The sequence below is a fragment of the Rhea pennata genome, chromosome 17 (genome assembly GCF_028389875.1).
Source record: "Rhea pennata isolate bPtePen1 chromosome 17, bPtePen1.pri, whole genome shotgun sequence".
Classification (NCBI taxonomy): domain Eukaryota; kingdom Metazoa; phylum Chordata; class Aves; order Rheiformes; family Rheidae; genus Rhea; species Rhea pennata.
The window spans coordinates 12,479,714-12,503,470 of record NC_084679.1 but is presented as its reverse complement, the minus strand read 5'-3'; the positions used below and the strand labels follow the sequence as shown (position 1 = coordinate 12,503,470).

Genomic DNA, 23,757 nt, shown 5'->3' with positions numbered 1-23,757 from the left:
TTCCCGGCTCACTGCACTGCAGGACGCTCTCGGGGTAACACCTCTGACCGGGGAGCAGGAGAGGCCTGTGCTCAGCTTACCCAGCATGCCGATGCCAAGCATGAAGGCATCCATCCCGTAAGGCATCACTCGGGACCGCCCTCTCGCCGAGCCCGTCGGGGACATCACCTCCTTCGGCTGTGCTTTTTTACATTCCACCTGCCACAAGAACGGAAATATCAGCCTCAGCTGCAGCTGGCACACAGCGTTCCCACAGAGCGCACGCAGCGCCCGGGGCCGTGGGCCAGCCGGCACCGCTCGCTGGCACAGTGGGGGCAGCCCTCTCCGGGCTCTGGCCACCACCAGCCCTTCTCACTGTCCTTCCACATGGGCCAACGTGCCCCACACTCTTCAGCTGGAACAGGCGACTGGGGAGCTCACATGCTGCTCTTCTGCCCCTGGTCCTGCTCTCGATGCACTGCCTGGCCCTATCCAAGGGCCTCGAAGCCTACTTTTCCTCATTTTGGAATAAAGGCAACACTCTGCCCCTTCCGAGGCCACCAAGAGGTTTTAATGCAACTTCGGAATCTCTTGGTTCTTCTCATTGAACCCTTAGTATCGTGCTGGTTCACCTCCACACTGAGTTGTGGGGTTTTCCCCCAGGCTGGCTGCTCTGATGTGGAGGAAAAGAAATCAATTCATCTCCTCACTGCAAAGCAAGCGCACAGGGCCCTCGCACCCCTCCCATTACCCTGCTCTCCCATGTGAAACCGCTCTGGCCCTCTCCCTCCAGCTCTGCCCCAGGCACTCACCATTTTGTTGTTGATCTCATGGAAGTGGATTTCACACACTTTTTCCACAATATCTTCACTTTCAAATGTGACAAACCCGAACCCTGAAGAAAAGGCAAAACTCCTTGATCAGGTCAGAGCTCTGCACAGTTTGCGCCTGCTACCCCCATTCTTTCATTGGCAGGAGAAGAGAAGGAGCCACAGGCTCGGGGCTGACACAATCGGCCCTTGACAATGGCCGTCACTCATCTTTGCTCCCCAGCAAACTCTGCCTTTATGCACAGGAAGCAAGGACAGGACCATCCTTTTACGGATTCCCCTTTCCTCCTCTTTCTGTACCTCCCACCCTCTCTGATCCAACTGCTCTCAAAACCAAGGGTTTTTTTGTTCTTTTTTTTTTAATTATTTTTTAAACTTTGCTGTTTGCAAGGCAAACCGCACGGCTGGTAATGCTGGGGAGGTTCCCTGCAGCTGTTCCTACAAAGAGAGTTGGTGGAGAAATGAGCAGCTGCTTGCCAGGCCATCACCACCCGCACCAAAAGCACCATACTAGCAGTAACACCCTGCACTTCTGGAGAGCGGAGGCAGGTCACAGGATGCCTTTAAGCTTGCCTTACAACCAAGCTGGGATTAAACAGCTTTCAAGTTTCCAAAATTGATAGTGGCTAATTTCATGGCACTTCAAAATAACTTCTAAAAACAGATGGAGATCCCAAATCCAGAACTCCACTTGGTCTCCATACTGCGAGAAGAGTCTCTCCCCACGTCCGTCTGTGCCCAGGTGGCTGCACACCATTCACCTCAACACTCATGAGCTGGGAGCCTCGGGAACATGGGAGCAAAAGCCTGGCGCTGAAACCAACCCCAAGCTCGATCAGACATCGCGAGGCCTGGCGCACCCTGGCAGAGCCCGTGCTGTGGGCGCAGCCGAAGAGAGCTCTCCCTGCTCTTTCTGAAATGCCCAACAGCCATTTATTAATAAGCGTTCAGGAGGCATCCATGGAGGAACAAGCGTTAAACCATTTTTTCTCTCCTAAGATGATGGCGGAACAACATCCTAGGCCAGGCAACCAGAACAGATTCAAAGGCTCAAAATAAATATTAAAGAGGTGGCTGCCTCGAGGGACACAGAGCGTAGCAAAAGCAGCGAGGAAGTGTGCTGGTCCAGTGGCCGAGGTGCCGGTAAGCGTTTCATCAATACCCAGACATGAGCACGGCCCAGCATTGGGCTGTCACGGGCTGATTTGGAAGAGGCTGACACTAAGGTTGCAGGTTAAGTCATTACCAGCAAGACTCTGAGCTGGCGCAATACTGGCATCAAGCCCTGCCGTGCACCAGGGTAGCCAATCTGAAGACGCACGCAAGAGATCTAGACACATTCAGGGGATGTGAGGCAAGGGTACCCACGGGCGGACCGGCTCTGGAGAGCACAAACACCAGAGCCTTGCTCCCACCCTGTAACCAGACTCCAGCCGGCCCACTTGAAGGAAAAGGTGACCTAGGAGCACAAGCGGGCTCCGGGCCGAGGAAAGGGCGAAAAGTGGGCACTCGTCAGGCTCTCGTGTCAGCTTTCCCGGAGCTCAGATTACTCGGGACAAGGTAAGACAGACAGTGCGGGCTGGAGCCGTGGAGGTAACCGGGAAGGAGACGGGGCCGCCTCCTCTCGCATATCTGCAACTCGGCGACTTTACAGCACAGGAAACGCACTGGACAAAAGCCCTCTGTGCTGTAAGGGACGCTGGTGAAGGATGCAGATGCAGAGGGATGGGGCGACTGGAGGCAAGATAAAGAGCAGCTGTGACCTGCTGGCCCTGCTGGGGCACTAACCCCCTCCCTACCCATGGCACGGAGCAAACCCTTGGCAGCTCCTGCTCCTCCGGCCGGCAGGTCCCTCACCTCGGTGTCGGTTGGTGGTCTTGTCGAACATCAGCATCGCATCGTCCACCTGCAAAGAGAAGGGCTCCCATCAGACCGGTGCCGCTGCCGCAAGCAGCCGCCGACACGCTCCCCCGGCCTCCCCAAAGCAGAGAGCATCGAGACCACCCATCCCCGGGGAGGAAACCCCGAGGGGTGTTTGCACGCACCAGCGCGCAATCGCCCCGGGCGTGCGCCCGGGCCCCCCACCGCAGCCGGCCGGGGGCAGGTGCTGCCCGGCGGAGCCCCCGGCGCCTCTGCCCTCCCCGCGCCTCCCCTCCGCCGCAGCAAGCGACCCCGCTTGTTTGCCTGCAGCTCGGCGCAGGGGCAAAGAGCAGCGAGCACATTGTTCCCAAATCCCAGCCTCAAAGGAGCACAGAATTAAAGCGGGGGGGGGGGAGAGAAGCAAAGCCGGAGAGGGGAGAGGAATAAGGGGCCTCCCAGCGACGACGGGGGAAGCAGAGGCCTCAGACAACAGAGCCCGCCTGGGAAAGCTGGGAAGCCGCCCCCGCCCCCACCCCAGAGGAGCCTTTCCTCTAAGTGAGGTTTCCCACTGCTGGAGGCTGTAATTAGAGCAAATTTACTGCAAGGCCTGAGTGAGGGCTGCCTCCCCGGTGGGGGAAGGGCACCGGCATCCCATCCCCCCGCCGGCCTGGTGCCGCTCTCCTCCCCTGCGAGCACATCACCGCCTGGTGCCACTTCCCCCCCAGCCCATCTTCCCTGCTGGGTGTTTCCTTGCAGAGACGCATCTGCACTGCTCGCTGGGTCAGGCCGAGCAGGGTTAAAAAATACCCTGCAATCCCCTCTGTGTAAGCCCCAGTGTAAACCTGTCCCACTGACCCATCCCTCCTCTCTAATACCACTGCCTTAATCCGATTACGAAACTGGACGTGCAAATGCTCCGGGGAGGGGCGCGACGGGCACAGGCTTCGGCCAGCAGCTGCCCCGGCCGCCCCCTCCGCGCCGCCCGCCAGCCATCTCCCCAGCATCGACCCCTTGCGCCGCCGGTCCCCCGGCTCCATGGGGCCCGTGATGGCTGCCCTGGCCTCCGCCTTCTCCCAAGACACCCGGACACGGGCTCGGACCACAGCGCGCCCCCGGCGCTGCGTGACCAGCCCTGGTCCGGGAGGGACGGCGCTGTCGTTAGCAAAAAGGGGCACCCGGCTCCGGCTCGATGCCACGAGGACAGCGGGAGCCGTTGCTAACGTTTCCAGTGCCACTGCAAGCAAGGAGACGTCGTCCTTGATGCCCTTGGCTTTTTCCAGCACATCCGCACAGCAGGAGTGAGGTGACAACAGGCCGCCCGGCTCCCCCCATCTCACGCTGCTCCTGTCCAGGCCGGCGTCTCTTTGCTAAGTCAACGGAGACCCACGCACCTCGCTAGCGATCTAACAGTGCCAAAAGGGATCCGAAGCATCTCCTCAGCCTGCAGGTTCGGGAGCTGGGGGGAGCAGCGGCAGCTCGTCATGTCACTGCTCACGCCTGCCCCTGTGCTGTGCCCTTCGTAGCACCAGCGCAGCTGCGGCACGCTGGGGGGAGCCTGACGCAGGTTAAAAATATTTCAAGCGGGTTTATTGTTTGGTTGGGTTCATTTTTCAGCTAGATCTGTTCCCCTATCCAGTTCGCAGAAGGGCTGAGCACGTATCTGTCCTCCTCTCCAGTACGCACCGGGGAGACACGGGCCAACAGTGCTTGAAGGTGGCGCCGCTCATGAAGACGTCAGCTCAGGTAGCTGGAGCCTCAAGGTGAGAGATGAAAAAGCAAAGCCCAGCGGGGCAGGAGCCCGGCCCGCTGCTGACTTGCGCTATCCTCTCCCCCCTCAGCAACCGCTTCCTCACAGAGCCTGGGAGCAGCAGCACCCAAGGCGCATCCAAGCACAAACCCACCGCAGAGCATTTGCCGGGGCCCGGCTGCCTGCTCCCGCGGCACGTGAGCACCGGAGTCGGGGAAGTGCCACAGCCTCGTCCCAAGCTATGCCTCGTGTGCAGAGAGGAGCCTGCAGCCTGCCTCAAGCTGATCCTCTTTTTTACATCCCGGACAGCACTTTGAAACCAGGTGTCTGCTCAGCGCTCCAAAATGCACCCTTGTCTTGCAAAAACCTATTTACAGAAACACTCACGTACAATTTGAAATCTGTCTCCTATCATGAGCTTCACAAAAGCACCTCAGAGCTCCATCATCTCATCACCTCTCCTGAAAATCTAAGCTTTATATAGACAGGTATGCGTAAAACAATCTTACCCCACTCGACTCTGGGACCAAAACTCTGCAAACAGCCACAACTACAGGGTTTTTGCTGCCAATAAAACCTACACACAAGCACCTCTTTTGATCTCTTTCCAAGACAACAAGTGAGACGAGTTCAGCGGTCTCAGACTATCACCCAGCGCAGTCGGTTCCTTTATTGAAAACGAGGTGCAGCAGACGCGTGCGGGCCGGCAGCGGGGCATGGGGCTGCAGGACCCGCGTGGGACCCGCGAGGCCAGCGGGGAGGCTGCGGAGCGCCAAGCAGGGCGGGCGGCGCGTTTCCCGCATCCCGCCCGGGGAGCCGGTGCCCTCCTGCGCTGCCCGCCGCGGCAGGGTTTGCCCCAACACCCTAGGGTGCGGCTAGAGCCGCCGGGCCCCGGGTGCAGCGAGAGGAGAGGACCGGGGGCGGCAGCGCGCGGCGGCGGCGCCCGCGACCCCCGCCGGGCCCGGCCTTTTCCGCGCCGGGGCCCAACAAAGGCGGCGGCGGGGCCGGGGCCGCGGCAGGCTCCGCGCGGGGCCCGTCGCCAGGGCAACGCGGCCGCCAATGGCAGCTGCCGGCCGGGATTAGCGGCGCGCTAACGCCGCGCCCGGCGCGCACAAAGCCGCCCCGCTGCGCCCGGCCCGGGACGGCCTCCCGCGGGGGGAGGGGGCGCTGGCGCCGCCGCCGCGCGCGCGCACAACTGTCTGTCAGAGCCGCCGCGCGCACACAACGGCCCTGCAGGGCCGCGCCGCGCGCACAACGGCCCGTCAGAGCCGCCGCGCGCGAACACAACGGCCCTGCAGGGCCGCGCCGCGCGCACAACGGCCCGTCAGAGCCGCCGCGCGCACAACCGCCCTGCAGGGCCGCGCCGCGCGCGCGCAACCGCCGGTCAGAGCCGCCGCGCGCACACAACGGCCCTGCAGGGCCGCGCCGCGCGCAACCGCCCGTCAGAGCCGCCGCGCGAACACAACGGCCCTGCAGGGCCGCGGCGCGCGCACAACGGCCCGTCAGAGCCGCCGCGCGCGAACACAACGGCCCTGCAGGGCCGCGCCGCGCGCGCGCAACCGCCCGTCAGAGCCGCCGCGCACACAACCGCCCTGCAGGGCCGCGCCGCGCGCAACCGCCCGTCAGAGCCGCCGCGCGCACAACCGCCCTGCAGGGCCGCGCCGCGCGCGCGCAACCGCCGGTCAGAGCCGCCGCGCGCACACAACGGCCCTGCAGGGCCGCGCCGCGCGCGCAACCGCCCGTCAGAGCAGCCGCGCGCACAACGGCCCGTCAGGGCGGCCCCGGGCGGAGGCCGCGGGTCCGGCCGCAGGCCGCGGGTCCGGCCGCTGCGACTGCGCCGCCCAGGGGCGTTTTCAGCTCCTCCGAGGACCCAGAGGAGACCTCGCCGCTCAGAGGCGGCAGGAGCCCGACAGCGCAGCTGAACCTGCCCGAGAAGTGGGGCTGGGAGATGCGTGTGGAAAAGGGCGCCTACAGCTTCAGAAATGCCCATTAGGTTTTTATTATTTTTTAATAGAGCGTGGAAATAATCTGTGATCATAACTGTACATTAACAAAGGCTTTTGCTGGGTGAATTGTCTTCCTCCCGCTCTCCCTCTCCTTAAATAAATATTTGTTTCAATTCTTTAAACATAGTCAAAGCAGGAGATCACTTTACTAGAAAACTGTTTAGCTTAGTGGTCAAGGCTCTCTCCCCAGGAACTGTTTAGCTTACTGATCCAGGCTGCCCCTACCTAGCGTTTGAGGTTAGAAGTTCAAGGTTTGTGCGTTTCTGCCCCATGCGTTAGCCAATGGCTCGCTCCGTGGTTAGCCACGGGGATCAACAACGCCATGGAAGAAAAGAGGAAGGTCGCAGTCCCAAAACACTCCCATGGCAGGGAATTAACTTTTTTGACAGGTACTTGGCTCGGAGATGTGTGTGTGTCAACCCCCTCACTGCCTTAAGCCGTGTAACATCACCTCCTCTCAACTCTTCCCGTTTTTGAGACCTTCTTCAGCCCTGCAGACCAAATCGAAGCGGAAGGAGGAGACAGGCTTTGTCTTGGGGAAGGCAACGTACTCAGAAATTTAAAATAAAAAGACCCAGAACCACTTCTAACCCTTCAAGGATTTGCCGTGGCCGAGGCCCATTGCGGGAGGGAAGCGCCTTCCCCAGAGGTGAAAGAAGGCACCTGCCATGCTGGTGCCTAGTCTCCACAAGAGCAGCACAGTGGTGATGGCCAGAAGCGATGGCCCACAGGTTTTACAGAGGGGCCCCCTCTGCCAAAGTAGCCCTCAGCCTAGCCAAAATATTCAGGTGCCCAGATATGAGACATTTTGTACCAAAACGGAATGCAGCATGATCCACTTGGGGCTTGGCCAAAAGGCCTGATTTTTTCAATGGCTTAGTCCCACTATAATATCAACAGCTCTTTCAATCTTCCTGGTACAGTCAGAGGTCTCTGCAAAACAGGAAGCCAATGACAGCTTCATTCAGATTTAAAAAAAAATCCAACACAAGTTTGAGCAGAAATGTTCGATGCACTTCCACATGAGCAGATCTCAAAGAAAGTTGTAAATATTCAAATAAATGCTTTGAATGCAGAGATGGGTGTCTTCCACCTGAACAGCAACTAATCATAGCTCAACTGGTCCTAGAAAGAATTCTAGCCACATATATGGGGGGGGGGAGTAGGCAGAGGTCTAGTAGCTGCTGAGGCAGCTCCAGCATGAGAAATATAAACCAAATGATCCAGAAACCACTCAGCCATCCTGCCGAGAGGGGATTAGCAACCCTGAGAAGTTCTCCTGGCTGCTCTAACATGACGCGCCAATTTGGAGAGGAGAAAACCCTGACGCAGAGGCTGGCTCGGCGGAGCAGGAGTACTGCGCCCACGCGCACCTTTCTCCCATAGTTCCACAGAAGCTTTCTCAAAACTCTGCGAACGAGACTAAACCAAGGGAAAGAGCCTGTTCCCAGCCACAGGTGAGAGGGCCAGCCTGTCCAGGTGTTCCTGCCTGCTCTCACGCTGCTCCATGGGCACCTGGCAAATATCAAATGAACCAATGAAGGTCTGAATGACCATTAATGCTGCAGCATTTTTGGCTATCTGCCTACCAGATGCAGAGCACAGAGCACCCTTTGTTCCAGGGGCATTGTCACCACAAGCCAAACTGCCGACTGACACAAGAGAGGTGATCAGATTCCCCTTCGCCTCCCCTCCCCATCTGTTCACTGCAACCATGCTACGCGTAAGAATTTGCATAAGTTGCCCTCTGATCTGGGGAAGAAAATCCAAAATCCAGTTTGGAAATCCAAGGCAGGTTGACAAGTAGCTTTGATCCCTCGAATTTCTAGAGAGCTGCAGATTAAAGATTAATTAATTAACGTTCTCCCAATCCAAAGTGAGGAAAATCAAGCCCAACAGAAGCACAGGAACAAGTATGCTTTTAAAGAAATTCCCCATCAGTATCTAAAGGTTCTCCAATTAGTGAGTGCGGAAAGCTCATTTCATATACTTAAGTCAACCACACCATTTTTCTGACAGGTGTACATGAATATGTATTTGTAACAGACACACAAACTGTCATCAAATCCAGCTAAGGATACCGTGCTTTTTTCTTGATCTGGACAGTACTAGGTTTATTGCCGAGTGAGATCTCAGAACCTGTCTTAGGCAAACAGCCTGGAATTTGGAGTAAGTATTAGATGGCAACCTAAAGGTCAGAACTGCACTTGGATCTCAGCAGTTTTTTTTTTTTTTTTCCCTCTCTCTCTCATTTGCTCCCAGGGTATTTTTAGAGAGAGCAGGTCTCTTTCTAGGCATGATCTGTCTCACTGAGAGGCTGTGCTTTCGTGACCAACTCATCCAAATACACAGATCACCTGCAGGCCCAGGGAGAGATGTAAATTGTTTTCAAGCACTTGTCAAGCACTCTAGGAGCCACAACTTATTAGTGAGTCATGCAAAGATGTCATCGTGAATATATTTCTTGTACTTCTGCTTCATCAAATGTAAAAAACACACAGGAAAGAAAACCATGAGTTCAAACTCCAGACTTTGGACCAGACCCCTATTTCTTCTGGAAATAAAGACAAATACCTCTTCATTTCTATTTTCAGTAAGGACCAACTTCTTTTTCTAAAGACACTTCCAAAGAACAAAAGACTGGCTGCACCAAGTTAGAGCAGAGGTCCAGCTTGTCCACCATCCCCCCAAGATACCAACCAACAGCAGACAACTTGGGAAGAACAAAAGGACCGGGCAAGGATATTATTTTATACTCCAGCAGACTCCCTCACCTTCCAGCCACTTGTGATTCAGGTATTTCCTGAACTAGAAGGGATGTCTATATATCTGAAAGACCATCCATGAATTTGTCCAATCACTTCGGAGCCTAAGCAAATTTGAATAACATCATCTTGGGGCAAAGATATCACAGCTTAGGTAAGCTCTGTGGCAGAGACCTAATTTCTTATGAGCCTCCTATCCTGTAATTTATTTGACTCTCTCTACCTCACAACTTTATCCAACTAACACTTGAAAAAGAAAGACAGCCTGAGGGTTGTTCGGGTTTTTTTGTTGTTGTTTTGTGTTTTTTATGATTTGAAATAAATAACCTTGATCATAAGCTCTGAGACCTAACTGTCCAAAGAAATTATTCTGTTGGTCACCTCCCTCCGCAAACCAAAATAGTACAGAACAACCTGTTCCTACAGGTTGAAGTACAAAATGAGGAAGCTGGGACTCAAGATCTTCTGGGTCATCTTCATGCACATTGCACTACAGAGAGGACTAGCTAAGCCTGAGGTGGTAAGTAGACGATATCTTTCTCCTCTCAGGTTTCAGTGAGGCTGGTAGCCACATTCTAGGAGGCTGTTGAAATAGTCCCATATGAAGCCTGAAGAGTTTTAACAGTCCACCCTGAGCTAAGGCATTTGGCTACACATACTGTGAGTGCAATTCTCCCTAGGATTTCTACCCTATAGCTGAATAGGTCATCTTTAAAAAACATGCCCATGGTCTTAGCTTGCATCTCAGAAAGATTTGACTTTTGGATCCAGAGGTACTTCCTAGACGATCCCACTATATTCAAAGCCTACTAGCTGTACCTGACAAATGGAAGCCAGCTTGAGAGCACTCCTCAGTCTCAGTCACCATACTCCAAAACCTTTTTATTTTGTCCTTGTGAAAGCAGCAGCCCATATTTTTCATTCACAGTTTTGAAAGAAAAAGAAAGCAGTCCTTCTCTGAAGCAGAGAAGCTCTCAAACTGTATTTGGGATCTTTGAAATTTCACATTTTCCTGTCAAAACCAAATCTTTTGGCACGAAAAAGAGGGGATGCTAGCCTCTCCCCTTCTTCCTTACCTCTAAGTAATGCTCATGATTTCCTTCACACACATTTTCATTTTTCTTTTGCCACTTCCATTTTAAAAAACTCAAATAAAGTTTTGGACTCAGCAAGGAAAAAAAAAACAAAAAACAAAGATAGGAGAATAAGGGGAAGTGCCAACATGGAAATGACTTTTTTTTTTTAATGGAATATTGTTTAATTTCAAGCCCTACCAAACAAACCAAACTTCCACTTTTTCTACTAATGAACATTTCTTCTGATCATAGATGCAACAGCACTAGCTATCTGAGTAACTTGCAAATTTGCACTTCAGATTTGGACGGAGAGAACATTGGGATAATCTAATTTGACCTCCTCTGTATTAGAGGCCACAGGATTTTCTCTAGTAATTCTTACAGCATGCTCATGCTTTCTGACTGGACTAGAATAAATACCTTCAAAAGGCATCAATCTTGATCTGAAGACCTCAGGTGGTGGCAAACCCACTACATGCTTAGGCTTGCAGTCTCAGGGTTGCCTAGAAGATAACCTTCACTTGAAACTCATTCAGTTGTTTGTACTCCTGTGTCCTCAGAAGCAAAGGATGATCTCTCACTGACAGCAGAGCTCCAAACTGAGACTGCCATTGGATTCGCAAAGATCAACTAATATTCATCTCCAGAAACCTGGCAGCTTGATTTTAAGGAAGCGAGACACTATGATTTGTGCACCCCTCTTTTTCCTCACACTAAATTCTAAGCATTTGCAGGGGTTCTTGGACAAGCAGGAGGCAAGAGGTGTAGTTTTTCTCCCTGCTAGCTCCTACACAGCCATGGGGTCATTCAAAAGAGGGAACACAGACAAAGTCATTTCCTCAGCGGATAAAGCTTTAGAAAGGAGTCCCTGACAATTGCCTTTCAGACAGTCTCCATCCAGTTCCAGAAGTACTGGCCACAAATAACTTAGAAAACTTTTTCAGAGAGGCTTTCCAAGATGAGGATGACATGGCTGAAGTTTCATCACCTCTCACTATAAATTCAGGCGATAGGAGACCCTAGAGTCAGGTACCAGGAGTACCTCTAAAAAAGGGATCCTAGGAAACCTCTGAAACACAAGAGGCTCCAGACTATCATTACAAACTCCAGAAGAGCCTGTGTACTAAATTCATGTTCTCCATAAGAACAAGTCACATCTGAAGCTGTAAGCAACCAACTTTTCTTAGCCCTAAAAACCACAGAGTAGGACATTCAGAGCTGAGAACCTCAAAGCTGACTGTCACATAGGCTTGCCTCTGAAATGCATTTCCCACTGATCCCGCACATCACTCTGCTGACCAGAGAGAATTTCTCAGGAAGCAGTCCTCCTGGCCTTCAACGAATTAACTGAGGCTTAGCCTGGAAGATGGTTGCAAGCTAGGAGACAGAGTTCTGATGAGTTTCCTCTTCAGCCAAAATGGCCAGATGACTCGGAAAGCTGCCCCAAGACAGAGAGTCAATCTAACCATCCCTGACCTCTCCCCGTGGCAACTCCTCAGAGCCAAGAAGCCAGCTGCATTAGCCTCATTCACATCTTGAATACCGGATGTTGTCCAGGATGCTGGTTCTTTGAGAATGAATTGCACTCAGCTATGCAGAACTCTCCCTTCTGCTTAGTCCAAGAGAACAATCTGACACACCAGTTCTTGCTAGTCTCCTGACATCATGACTCCTTTCAACACACGACCATTAAATAAAAGGAATATAACGACATAACACCCCCAAAAGAACTGGAAAGGACTTATCAAACTAGAGCAACAGACTGTAAATGCTTGTAAACTGTGAGCGCTACGTGACATGCTTCTGGTTCAAATTAACAGAGGTACTGTTAAGGTTAAAAGGTGATTACGCTCAAGATATTTGGGTCTCCTATCGAATGCATGCATCAGCAGCAGCGCAGAAGCATGTGCAAGCCAAACCGAAATCTTCAGACTACACAGCCACGTGGTCAACAACGATTTTAGTGAAACCCTTCAGCAACATCATGTAAAAGCTGCCAGGGACACAACACAGTTTGCTTACTTCTAACACAGAAAATAAAATCACACAGAACTAATAACTAGAAAGCAGGGATTTCTGATGCACTGACCACTTTCCACATTACTATTTCTCTAAGGGCTGATTGGAAACACCAAAAAGTCCTACTTTGCAGTTACTATAGCAACCCAGGCCCTGCACAGATTTGACTTCAGAAGCTGAACAAAGGTACTGAACAACACTTATTCCAAACTTTCTGCCCAAAAGTTCCAATGATAAAGCAAAACTTATTACAAATCTCCCCTTCTTCACACCAGTTAGTGCACTTTAATAACAACATTGCCCTTTCACATGACCTTTCTTAAGGAAACGAATACCAGAATCTTCATGCCTCACACTCATTACAGTTTCTGTGGTACTTTCTTCCAGATCCAGGATGCTATCAGGAACATCCTGGCAACATTGCTGCCAAGCAAACTGTGCTCCGCCACCTCTGCCTGCGCAGGAAGGTCCCACAGCCAGTACCCAACACATCCTGCCCCGAACAGCTAATCCACGCACAACACCATTGAGCAACAGTGAAATAGTCACAGTGCCCTGCCTCAGAGGTGACCGCATTCAGCATTTGGGTATGACGATCCCCTTCCATTCCTAATCCCATTTAAAATGTTGCAATCCTTCAATCTAATATTACTGCTATTGCACCTCAGAGTGCTCGCAGCTTCCTGATGCAGCTGATGGGCCAAGACTGAGCCCCTCTCTATCCTCCAGTTCTGTCTCAACATATGATTTGCACAACTGGCTGTCAAGGACCAAGGACACAAATTACTTCAAATCACAGAAGCCTATCCTGCCCTGCACCAGCAGCTGGCACAGAAGAAGCCATGCTAACACAAGGGACAGCCTATTTGCCAAGTTTCCTTCAAACATCCAAAAACAACATCACCACTTGCCCAGGACTCAGCAGGAGAAATTGCAGGATCTAAGGGCTTATTTTTAATAAAGGATTACAGAAATATCAATCACAAGGCTTAGAATGAGAAACAAGGCCAAAATTCACAGGCTTGATGCTGAAGCAGATCTGTTAAGAGTGTCTGCAAACTTTCCTTCAGCATCTGAACAAACTGCAAATCTGCAGGACCAAAATGATGCAAGAGGCCTCTGGGTCTGGAGGAAGAAAAAGCACTTTCCTTAGCCCAGATCTTATCCACTCCAAGAATGAGCACAAGCTCTCTGTTTCAAATCAATACAGGGCAGGAATCACAAGCTCTAGCCCCTACAAAGAAATTACAGCTACCCAACATCTGTAGCTGACCTTCAATTTACTTAACCCCATGCAGAAGACTCAGACTCCTAATCCTGCCTCCAAGAGTTCAGAAAACTCCTTTTTGTCCCAGCAGCAACAGCTTTGATCCAACACCACTCAAGAGACTTACCTTCCCAAATTGCTCAAAGTATTGTTTCACATCCTCCACAGTAGTGTTCACTGACAGACCACCCACAAATATCTTCTTCGTTCGGGTCACCATCTGGAAAAGGGAAGGACAGGAATTCACCGAATAAACCAAGAGGGAGCAGAGAACAAGACTCAAAAGGCCACTAAATCCCCCTCTGCTGCCAGGAAGACTCTGCCCCCTCGCCACAGCTAAGCTTCCATCCACTGGAGCTCCACAGCCAAATGTGCCCACCAGCGTTCCCTGTGCCAGACCTCAGTGCATGCTCTCAGCAGGCACTGGCCCCCTCGCACCATCCTGCCCGCTCACGCTTACCAGGCCATCGACATCTCAGCCCTCGCTAGTTCGCACTCCATCTCCTTCCAGCAGTGCCACCCAGCCTCGTACGGCACTTCCCCAGCCTCTCTGCTCGCTACCCTGCTCGCCACTTGCTCAGCACGATCCCAACCCCGCCGGGGACGCAGGCCATTACTGTCCCCTTCCCAGCACGCCAGTGCTTGCTCTTGGCTCTTCCTGCAGCCCTGCCACTTTGCACCCCACCAGCCTCTCGCTGGCTCCTGCAGAGGCCTGCGCTGCTTTCCAGGGTGGAAAGGGGCTGGAGAGCTGCCGACACAGGTGGGCTCTCCGGGCCGCGCCGTCCTAGCTCACCAACTGCACAGCGCCCCGTCTTGCATGGGACGAGCCCCATTTCACACTCCTTCCCCAGTCACTTAAATGGAGCCCGAGAGACGCCAGTTAAATCACCTTTTCCTTTGGAGGAAGGCAAAGGGAAGAACCCTCCACCACTTCTCACTCATGCAGCCAGGGCAAGGAAAAGGAAAAAAAAAAAAAAAAACTAGCTACCCCGTGAGGGGCCATCGCTGCCAGGCTGAGGCACACCGACATCCTTTGAACTGGCTCTCCAGCTGCATCCTCCCCTTTGCTGCTTGGCTACACCCCTGCTCTCAGAGGAACACATGGTCCTAATTACCCCAAGGAGCATAGGGCTAATCCGCAGCAATTCCCTGGCTTGGAGAGCGGCCCGTTCTAACACTAAAGCACCTTCTGTCACCAAACTGCTTAATGGAATTAACCCAATTCCTACCATGTGCTTCCTGGCTCCAGTTACTCAGGATACCTGCTCACCGATTGTTCCCCACGACTTATCCCCCTTCATTTCCCTCCCTGCACCAGCCTCTTCTTCTGTCCGCACTTCTCACCGCTGCTTCTCCCAAGCTCTTTCGTGACAGCACTTGGAATTGAGACCATTAAAGTAAAAGGGAAACACAAATCTGTATTTCATTCTAAAAGCCGTCTCCAGTCTGCTGTTGGCTCCTCAGTTAAAAATTTCTACTTGCAGGCCTGGAACAAGTTCCTGCAACTGTTCAGTTTGATGCCAAAGCTTCTTGCAGATAAGGTCTAACTCCAAACTCCTTCTGCCTTTTCCAGCACAGAAGCACTCAAGGGCATTTCACAAAATGAAATCCTTTTCCTGAAATTCCCGAACAAAATGAAATTCCTTCCTTGCCATATGTTCATTCATGCACACATGCGTGCATGTGCACACACAACTCTCCTTCCACCTGTATCACAGAGCACCATGGAACTGCTCTGCATCTCCTTAGGCCTGTAACTTCCAGACACTGGCTGCAGGTTAGGAAGGACCAGCTTCATCCTAGGCAGAGTTTAGTTCACCAGTCCTAACTGTTGCCATCCCATAGAGTAACGGAGAGGCCTGTCGGCTCCTCCAGCGCCGCGCAATCACCCCACGCTCCACCGCAAGCCGGACGGTAGCGTACCGCAGCTCCGTGTGTTGAAGCTGACGGTGCAGCAACAGCAGCTCATACTCAAAGCGAGTCCTGAGCAAGCTCGCACAGAGGGCCAAGATTCACCACCACAGACTCCACCCTTTGGAGCAGCAAGGGCTGCATGCGGTACCCACCTTGGGCTGTGCTCGGCGGGGGAATGCTACCTTCGGGTCAATCTGAAAGAGATGAGGAGAAGAAGAGGTGAACACGCTTTTGTCGCTGTTTGCGAACACAGGATTTCCTCCACGTGCCCGGCGTTCTCTGCCCACCTAGCACCTGGGAGACACCCAAGGAATCCAGTCGCAGGCGGCAGACAGCTCTCCTGCCCGCAGGCTGCAACCCGCCAAACTACAAGTCCCAGCATGCAGCAGCCTGGCTCCGGCTGAGCAGTGGCCAGAGGCACCCGAGAGCCCGTCACATGTTAACCTAACCGGCGTGGTTGCACCCTCCCACTCAGCCTGCCCCTGGGTGCCCTGCATCAACGGCGTCATATTAAAAGTGCTTTCTTTTGCCCTTTTGCTCTCCCCCTACACTCCACCTACAAATAGAGCTCTCCTGGCGAATGACAGGATGGAAAAGAGGCAGCACACAAAAAGCCAAACACTTCATCCCACAAACCATAGGATAAAGAAATAAAAGAGCAGACAGGAAGGTGCAAATTAAACAGAGGAGTCCAAAGCCCAAAATGCTGCAGCTCTGGCCGGAAGGCAGCACGCTCTCCCCCTCCTGCCCGCTGCGCCGCACACAATGAAGCGATGCCTCCCCTCCGCGGGCTGAGCCCTCCATTGTGCCGCTGCCCGCTCAGCCTCTCCGTAAACCTGCTGTCCGCTGGAGCTGCCGCGTCTCGGCACCCCCATCCAGGTGCCGCACGTTCTGCTGGGGTCAGCAGAGACGAGCGCGTGCCTGCATCAGCCTCACATCACCGCCACAAAAGCTGGGAAAAAAAAACTAACGCAGCTGAAAGCCAAACACCCATGAAAGCCTCTGCTCCTCCTCAGCCACCACTTCATTCTTTATAGCCTATTTTTACAGCAACTCTTGTAAAGTTACATCACATCAGGGATGATCCAGACCTACAAATCAGCTTAAGGAAACCTGTGTTAAAGACAGGTCTGGCTCATCCCCACGCCTGGGAAGGCCGTGGCCGGCAGAGCAGCCCGGCGTCGGCCCGGCAGCTCGAGCAGCCCCGAGGAAGCCGCATCTCTCCCGCTCCGCTCGCGGCCATTGTTCGGCCTTCCAGCCCGGCCGCCCTCCTGTCCCGCGCCCCTTCCCTTGTCACGCCGACCCAGAGCTCGGCCTCCCAGCCCTTCCACCAGCTCCCCTCCCTGCCTTCCCCACCTCCGTCCTGACTCACAGCCTGCTACATAAATAAACCCAGCACGTAAGTAAACAGAGGCAAAAGTGAAGAGCACAAATAAACTCCAAAATAAACCTCCCTCCACAAGCTCCGAGCGCAGGCATATTAGCATACCCTCCAGGTGCCTCCCCAGGGCATCCGAACCATCCGTCCTGTCCCTCCCCTCCCCGCGTGCGCGCACACACACACGCACACACACGCACACACAAACCCCTCCAGCTTCCTGGCTAGGATAGAAACCCACAGCGAATACTGAGGACAGGGGACGGCAGGAGACCAGGAGGCTGATGGCAGATAATAAGCAAAAACAATAATCTACTGTCTTTTAGTTCTCAGCTAGTGTCATTCAGCTCCTGCCAAGAAGATGCTTTCATACTCTGCAATGCTAAGCTCGGCCTCATTTTCTCATTACCCTGAGTGTGATCAACTGGGCAGAGATAACGCGTCCTCCTGGCTGGAGGGAGCAGGCAGTCATTTCACAAATTCTTCTGCACAAGTAGCCTTTGTTGCAGGTGGAGCGAGGCCCGGCTGAGCGACCGACGGGGCAGCCCTGGGAACACGCGGAGGGGAGCGGCTTCAGCACCGGACTCGAGTTACTAAAGCTGGACTGCTCCTCAGTTGTTGGAGTCTTTCTAATTAAAGCAAAAGTGCTGGTACCTTATTCCCTTGTTTCTGTTATTAAAACAAATAGCTGTGGAGGAGTTGTGTTTCAGTGTCACCCGCTGACGTATGGATCTTTTTTACAAAGCTAGATATAAATCTGCTCAAAGAGTAAAAGCGTTCAGAACTGCTCAGATTGTATCCGAAAACAAAAAGCCAGTATTGGACTGCAGCGAGTGGAAGTCACTTAAGCAGGAATTGCTCTCATTTTGCCCTGCTAGGCTTTCGGGACAAGGAATCCCTCTGACGTCGCAGGCGTACCGACAGCCAGGCTCAGGCGCCTCGGTAATGCTCTTCAGGCCGCCGAGCAATATTTAACGGCGAAGATCACACAACCCGTACATTAACCTGGCTGGTATCAGTGCCCTTGCTGCCCAAGAGCAGGGGGAGGGCAGGGAAGGACCTGTGAGACCTCAAAAACCACACTGGCGACACTTCAACTAGGTTTGCTCATTCCCCACACCTCGACAGCCAGCCCCATCCCCTTAGCCAGCGTTGCGCTCGGAGGTTCACGTTACTCTCCACCACCAAAGACAAACCCGACAAAAACTCAGCAACAAAGAAACGATGCAGCCGCCAAACATCTCCAGGACTGCTCTTTCGCGAGCGCTTGAAGCAGCAGCTCAAGGCAGCGGCCAGCTGCAGCTTTACAAAGTCACGCAAATCTTTTACCTTGAGACTGCAAAGCCAATTCTCATATCAAGCATTTCCATAAATAACCCCGTAGGCTGCCACTATCTAGCTTACAAACAAAGAGAAGTCTGAAAAGCACAAGGTTTCCCCAGAGAATCAGGCCAACAACACTCGCTAGGTTAGGAAGAACTGGGAAACAATGGAGCAACAAGTTGGGCAGACACCATCTACCAAGCGCTGTTTACCAGGAGACACCCAGCCTAGGGAGAAGACTATCCATCCAGGACGGCAGGCCCCTTCCTGCGAAGTTTTACAAAAGCCTACATTAGAATCGAGATGCGTTTATGCCATTTAACCCGTGACTCAGAGCAGAGGCCCTCAGCGAAGCAGGCCCAGGAAGGCTCCCTGCAGCGCACCACCACCCATCTCTCACCCGGCAATTACCTGGCAACATACCCCAAAACGTTTGACCCAGTTTAAAACGGAACAAGTTGAAATACGGAAAGGAGGGGGGAAAGGATGGAAGTTCCTAACAAAGGGAGGGCTCGGGCGAAACTGCCGCCGCTGCCTTTGCCGCCCCGGCCCGCCGCACGGAGCGGATGCGGCAGGGAATTGCAATGGCCAGCCAGTGCTCACGCGCCCCCGCCACGAGGCCCTTGTGTTCTCCTGCAGCAGCTCCCCCGGCCGCCCCTTCCCTTCCCTTCCCTCCCCTCCCTCGCGGCCCACACTGTGGGCTGCAGAGGGGCTCCAGGCCAGCGGCAGTGGCCGTTCACGGAGGCTGTGGATTTCACCTCATTCCTATCCCCAAAACGCTTTTGGGATTACTACTGCTACAGACACCCGCCACTTGCCTTTTCTTGAGGGGTCTGTGCCAGCCCACAGACTCCTGACGGGACTAGCTGATGAGACACCGTGTTTACACAAGCTATTAAAAAAAGAAAGAGAAAAAGGAAAACCCTGGGCCCTCCACAAAACACTGTATCGTAACCCTCCCCCAGAGCAAAACTCACTTTACATCCCTCACGAAAGAATGAGGTTTAAGAGTCCTGGGAATCCACCCTCAGCGAGGAAGGCTGGGATAGGTTTAACCCGGAGTTCCCATGAGGAGGAAGGACCTGTACACATCAAAGGGAGCGATCCATGCAGTTGAACAGGAACAGACATAAATCTCACTGCAACTCACGCTGTAAACCCTAAGAAAGGGGGTCTCGCTCTCCCGCCCTCTCCATTCTGCTCAGATAAAGAGGAGGAGGTCGGAGTTACCGCACGGGAATTCAAGTTACGCATTTGGACTCCTCATAGTCCATGCTTAGAGCCGGAACTTCTTTCACCGTGTCACTCCTTCCAGCGCCCACCACTCCCCCCATCGCTACCCTCACCTTCACCCCCAGGGCAGCAATAAGAAAAAGGAATTCGAGAGAAGGCAAGTCACTAAAACTACGGAGAAAGGACCTCCCACTCAGACATCTAACCCCCACCCCCCAAAACAGCCTACACATCTCCCCAGCGCTGCCGATTTGCAATGCAGCAGCGGCTATGATACACCACAGAGCCAGGGAGCTACCCAAATCTGCCCGCAAGTCCTCCCAGGGGCTCCTGAACAGCTTTTACTGGCGCAGCGAGGGCTGGAGCCATGGCTGATGTTTTGAAAGGCGGTCGGTGGCCCACATGGGCGGGCACCGGCCACGCTCGGAGACAATAAAGTCTTGAACCTTCACTACCGTTACAAAAACTTCATCTGGAGAAACCACAAGAGAGTACAAGGATACAAGGAACGAACAGTCTCTACCGAGGGGCAAACACATACCCGGAGAAGCCGCAGCTACAGCTGGAGAAAACAGGGCCTTGGATATTGCAAGGAGCGAGCCGTGTTGGGAGGGATGCGCACCTCCGGGGAAGGAGCAGTGCTCACCGGAAAGGCCGAGCACGCGCGGGGGGCCAGGCAGCGTCTCCCCTCTCCCCCAACGCACGTGCCTTCGTTTCCCGGTGCAAATCCTCACCCCAAACGTTCGCGGTTGTCCCGCCTCACGGAGCGCCACGGTCACTTCTCAAGGGGGCCTTGCGATCAATGGGCAGGATGAAAACCATAACCAGGGATCCACAAATCAATATCCGGACATTCGGTCACCGATCGATACCAAACCCCGAGCTCAGACAACAGCTACTTTACCAGCTGATAAGTGGGGTGGAGAACGGGCCGATCAATCTTTATCGGTAATCGATAGTTTACAACCTCTAACTGGAAATCAAACACCACGATCGATAGCTGCTCTGAGCACAGCCGCTCCGCCGGCCAATGCACCCCGCAGAGGAGAGAAGTCATCTCACCGTCTTGGAGTCCAGTTCATGTCTGGATTGGGCCAGAACCTTGTCGACGCCAGCCTGGTCCATGAAGGTGACGAACCCGAAGCCCCTGAGCCCCGCAGGCCGGGCAGGAGAGGGGGGATGCGGAGAGAAGAAAGAAAGTTGGTTAAAGTGGCGGCCGGGCTGCGGCGGGGGCGAAGGGAGGAGCCGGCGCGGCCTCCTCACCTGGATCTCTTTGTCAGCGGGTCCCGCATCACCAGGCACTCCTTCACCTCGCCGAACTGCCCGAAGTACTCCCGCAGGCCCTCTGCAAGCAGAGCGCACCGTGGCTGCCCGCGCCGCCGCGCCCGCCCGCCCGCCGCCCCGGCCCGGCCCCGCGCTGCCCCGCAGGTGCGGGCGGCCCCGCGGCCTCACCTTGCGTGGTCTGCCAGCTCAGTCCCCCGATGAACATTTTGCTGCGGGAGGAAGGGAGAGAGCCGTGAGCGCGGCCGCGCCGGGGGCTGCCCCGCGCCGCGGCGGCGGCGGTGGCGGCGGCGGCGGGCCGGGCCGCCGGCGGGGAGGGGAGCGCGAGCATCGGCCATGTTGGCACCGCCGCCGCCGCCGCCGCCGCCGCCGCGGCGCCCGCCCGAGCCGGGGCGGCCGGGGCAGGGGGAGGGGGGCGGCCGCGGGGGGGGGCGGGGGGGCGCGGCCGGGGGGGGGGGGGCCGCGGAGGTGCCGCCGCCCGGCGCCGCCCGGCGCGCCGGTACCAGGGGTCGTGCGGGGAGTCCGGGGAGGCGAGGCCGGGCTGGCTGGCGTCGGTCTCCATTCGGAGCTCTTCTCCCTGCGAGGAGCCGCGCCGCACTCCCGGGGCAGATGAGCGCTGCAAAAGGGGCCGGACGGACAGGCCATGCTGCCCCCTCCCCCGACCCCTCTCCGCCGGGCGGGGAGGGAGCGAGGGAGGAGGGCCCGGCGGGCACAACCTGCCCGGCTCCTCCCACCCCGCCGGCCGCCGGCCGCCGCGCGCATAAAGCCCGCCGCCGCCGCCGGCCGCGCCGGGGCTGCGCGCCGCGAGGGGCGCCCGGAGCCCGCGGGGGCGCCGCCGCCGCCGCTTTGTCCGCGCCCGCACCTGCTCCGGGCGCGGCGCGCACAGGCCCGCGGGCTCGGAGCGCCCCGCGGGGGCGGCGAGGCCTCGCTCGGGCCCCGGGCGGCCCCGCTGCCGCCCCGGTCCCGGCGGCGGCGCCGCGCAGCGGGCGTCGGGCCGAACCGAACCGAGGGCGCCGGCAGCCGCGGGCGCTCCCCCCGGCAGAGGCGCCTCCCCGGGCTGCCCCGGCTCTGCTCCGGGACCGGCTCGGCCCCCTCGCTGCCCCGGGCACCGAGCATCCCGCGGAGCCCCGGCTCGGCCCCCTCGCTGCTCTGGGCACCGAGCATCCCACGGAGCCCCGGCGCTGCTGGGCGCCGCCGCGGATCGCCGGGGCGGCAGGTACCGCGCGGCCTCCCGCCTGTACGAATTAACAAACCAACTTGCTCCGAGTTGCGGGCTCTCCTCGCTCTTGCACGAGTTCATCCACGTGCTGACGGCTTTTAGAGCAGGTCTGTGCCCTCTGCGCCTCGCCTCTTGGGCAACCTGGCACATGCCACTGGAGGAGCTGAGCTGGGAAAAAACAAAATGCTGGTTGTCGCCTATAAATCTAGCCTCACAGAAGGGGTTGTAGCCTCTTTGCCCTCACTGCGCGGTGCGTCGCTCTGGTGTGTGTCTCTGCCATGGCAGAGCACAGCAGTGACCGCGAGCCCCTCGTTGCACAGAGCTATCGCAGTGCACCGAGCCGCTGGGCTTCTCTGGGCACGCACCACAGTGCTGCCCAGTTCTGAAAACCCGGGTGTCCCCCACGTGCCTCTATCTCCCTGTTTGCCAGCGCAAGCCTCCCCCTACACCTTCTCTTACTGCCCACACTGAGGCGGCAAACGGCTCTCGGGGCACTGCCATCCTCCTTGGACCTCTCTTCCCCTTCTTTCATGACAACTTCTCCATGTGTGCCCTGGTCTCCTGCTCTCTGGTCATCGCGTTATCTCCACCCTGGAGAGGAACCAAGCCCCCTTCAGTTTGGTACCGCCTTGCGGCAGCTGGGCAGAATCTATTTGTGTTACGTGGTCTCGTCCTGGCTGCACCTGTGGCTGCAGCTATGAGTTAAATTCACCTTCTGGCTCTCAGGTTTGCCAGGTCCATTCCCCACACTGGGTTGGTGACACCCCCCCAATGCCTGGCCCCAGAGCTGGGAGCAGCAACGCGCTCAGAACTGAAGACCTGGGAGCCACCTCTGGGAACTGGGCTAGGTGGCATCCAGCCGTGGTGCTGGGCAGCCCAGGCTCCCGCCAGCTTTGGGCCGGGTTGTGTTTCTCCAGGCTGAGCTGCTTCTCTGTGGTCATTCCACAGGGCTGAAATCACTGCTTTGGGTGGAGGTGTCTTGAGGCGGAGCTGGACTGGGAGAGAAGAGAAACATGAATAATGACCCACAGAGGTGGCACCGCAGCTGGCAGCGGCGGAAGCAGCAGTGCCGAGGCCGTATCTCGGCCACCTCGCTCGTACGTCCTGCGAAATCTGGACAACGGCTGGGCTGCTGGACGCCCATGAATGCTGCCCACCAAACGCACCAGGCTTCCCTGCTCCACGATTACCCGTCCGAGGCATAGCAGTAGTGCCAACTGAGCACAAGAACGAAGGTGAGAGAGGTGTTGGATACACTAAGTGATAACATCTTTTGGTTTACTACCAGGGAATAATTTTAAATTAGTATTATTTATGAGTCAAAGTAGACTATTCTGAAGGACGCTGTTAAATACTTCATCATGTATCTTTTTTTTGCATTTTGCTTATTATTTCATTTTCTTTTTCTCTGTCAAAATTATATTGGAGACGGGAGAACAGGATCGATTTGAGTTAACATTTGTGAACCTCAGAGGAAAAAAGTGAGTCTTCAGGAGGACTGGGATGGAGGATGTGGTTGGACTTGCATCACTGGGAATGACACTATTTATTCCAAGGCCCTTTCCAAAATATACATGCAATATTTTGTACTTCCACTTTAGGACCCCAAAGCGCTTTGTAAATATCAATGCGTTTATCTTTATAACACACAAGACAGCGGGTCTTGAAAAATCTGTTGATTAGTGACAGTGGGAAGCTTTCCTCATGGAGAAGTAAATATATAAAACATTCCAGGCCTTATGATTGGAAAGATGATCTGCTGAATATAAAATAATGCAGCATTGTATTGCTGGGTCTGCAGACAGACAGCTGTAGTGCTCTGTGGCTGCTGCTGAGAGGTTGCCAAACACCAGTGAGATT

General features: G+C 55.0%; 1 protein-coding gene across 3 annotated transcripts in view; it reads right to left on the bottom strand.

Moving 5' to 3' along the window:
• Positions 1 to 21,402, bottom strand: part of MSI1 (musashi RNA binding protein 1) — a 30,288-nt gene extending 8,886 nt beyond the window's left edge. For all 3 annotated transcript variants that reach the window (XM_062589828.1, XM_062589829.1, XM_062589830.1), the window contains exons 1-9: positions 21,182 to 21,402; positions 20,850 to 20,890; positions 20,661 to 20,742; positions 20,460 to 20,544; positions 15,616 to 15,657; positions 13,677 to 13,769; positions 2,667 to 2,715; positions 792 to 874; positions 81 to 198 (exon numbers count right to left, since the gene is read on the bottom strand). In XM_062589828.1, coding sequence (XP_062445812.1) covers positions 81 to 198; positions 792 to 874; positions 2,667 to 2,715; positions 13,677 to 13,769; positions 15,616 to 15,657; positions 20,460 to 20,544; positions 20,661 to 20,742; positions 20,850 to 20,890; positions 21,182 to 21,240 — 652 coding nt within the window. In that variant the 5' untranslated portion in view covers positions 21,241 to 21,402. The remainder of the gene's footprint in view (positions 1 to 80; positions 199 to 791; positions 875 to 2,666; positions 2,716 to 13,676; positions 13,770 to 15,615; positions 15,658 to 20,459; positions 20,545 to 20,660; positions 20,743 to 20,849; positions 20,891 to 21,181) is intronic.
• Positions 21,403 to 23,757: the final 2,355 nt, after the last annotated feature.